Raw genomic sequence first — 1,665 nt, 5'->3', positions numbered from 1 at the left:
AAACCGGGTTTCTCGATTTCTGAGACCAAAAAAATTCGACCCAAAATGGATTTTGGTACCACAGGTAGCCATAGGGGGAGATCTCCGAGACCAAAAAAATTCGACCCAAAAATGGATTCTGGTACCTGTTAAAATTTGCCAATTTTGCCTTTTTTGAAAATCCAAACTTTGCAGCTTCACCACGGACAAACCACTTGAGATAGGAAGTTGAAATTTACACAGCACCTAGTTTGAAATCTTAGCTTTGTAATGCCGCAAACCGCGATTCCATAGCTGCTCTACCAAGAAAGTTCTGGGCGATTCCGTTTTGCTCATGAAAATCAGGCTTTTTTGGCACTTTTTAGCAAAATAAAAAAGTTCTCAGAATCAAGTTGTATGGGCATTGGAGGACTCCTAGGGAAGCACCGAGTCCAAAAAACCAGGTTACATCGATTTCCAAGACCCAAAAAATTCGACCCAAAAGTGGATTTTGGACCCACAGTTAGCTACCTGTTGAAATTGACCAATTTTGCTTTTTTTCAAAATCCAAATTTTGATGCTTCACCACGGCCAAACCAGTTGAGGTAGGATGCTGAAATTATGACACAAAATACTTTCAAATGTTAGCTTTGCAATGCCGCAAACCACGATTCTATAGCTGCTCTACCAAGAAAGTTCTAGGTGATTCCGTTTTGCACATGAAAATCAGGCTTTTTTGGCACTTTTTCGCAAAATAAAAAAGTTCTCAGAATCAAGTTTTATGGGCATTGGGGGACTCCTAGGGAAGCACCGAGTCCAAAAAACCAGCTTATTTCCAAGACCCAAAAAATTCGACCCAAAAGTGGATTTTGGACCCACAGTTAGCTACCTGTTGAAATTGACCAATTTTGCCTTTTTTCAAAGTCCAAATTTTGATGCTTCACCACGGCCAAACCAGTTGAGGTAGGATGTTGAAATTTTGACACCAAAAATTTCAAATGTTAGCTTTGCAATGCCGCAAACAGCAATTCCATAGCTGCTCTACCAAGAAAGTTCTGGGCGATTCCGTTTTGCTCATGAAAATCAGGCTTTTTTGGCACTTTTTCGCAAAATAAAATAGTTCTCAGAATCAAGTTTTATGGGCATTGGGGGACTCATAGGGAAGCACCAAGTCCAAAAAACCAGGTTACATCGATTTCCAAGACGCCAAAAATTCGACCCAAAAATGGACTTTGGACCCACAGTTAGCTACCTGTTGAACTTGACCAATTTTGCCTTTTTTCAAAATCCAAATTTTGATGCTTCACCACGGCCAAACCAGTTGAGGTAGGAGGCTGAAATTTTGACACAAAATAATTTCAAATGTTAGCTTTGCAATGCCGCAAACCGCAATTCCATAGCTGCTATACCAAGAAAGTTCTGGGCGATTCCGTTTTGCTCATGAAAATCAGGCTTCTTTGGCACTTTTTCGCAAAATAAAAAAGTTCTCAGAATCAAGTTTTATGGGCATAGGGGGACTCCTAGGGAAGCACCGAGTTAAAAAAAACCAGGTTACATCGATTTCCAAGACCCAAAAAATTCGACACAAAAATGGATTTTGGACCCACAGGTAGCTGTTGAAATTGACCAATTTTGCCTTTTTTGAAAATCCAAACTTTGCAGCTTCACCACGGCCAAACCAATTGAGATAGGATGATGAAATGTTCA

General features: G+C 40.1%; 1 protein-coding gene across 1 annotated transcript in view; it reads right to left on the bottom strand.

The window, feature by feature from the left end:
* LOTGIDRAFT_176059 (hypothetical protein) overlaps window positions 1-72 on the bottom strand; it is a gene marked incomplete at both ends in the record, with an annotated part of 3,638 nt that extends 3,566 nt beyond the window's left edge. The window contains one exon of the mRNA XM_009065335.1: window positions 60-72. Coding sequence (XP_009063583.1) covers window positions 60-72 — 13 coding nt within the window. The remainder of the gene's footprint in view (window positions 1-59) is intronic.
* Window positions 73-1,665: the final 1,593 nt, after the last annotated feature.

This window comes from Lottia gigantea, assembly GCF_000327385.1.
Source record: "Lottia gigantea unplaced genomic scaffold LOTGIsca_694, whole genome shotgun sequence".
NCBI classification, from domain to species: Eukaryota; Metazoa; Mollusca; class Gastropoda; family Lottiidae; genus Lottia; species Lottia gigantea.
This window is presented reverse-complemented; position numbering and strand designations above follow the sequence as displayed.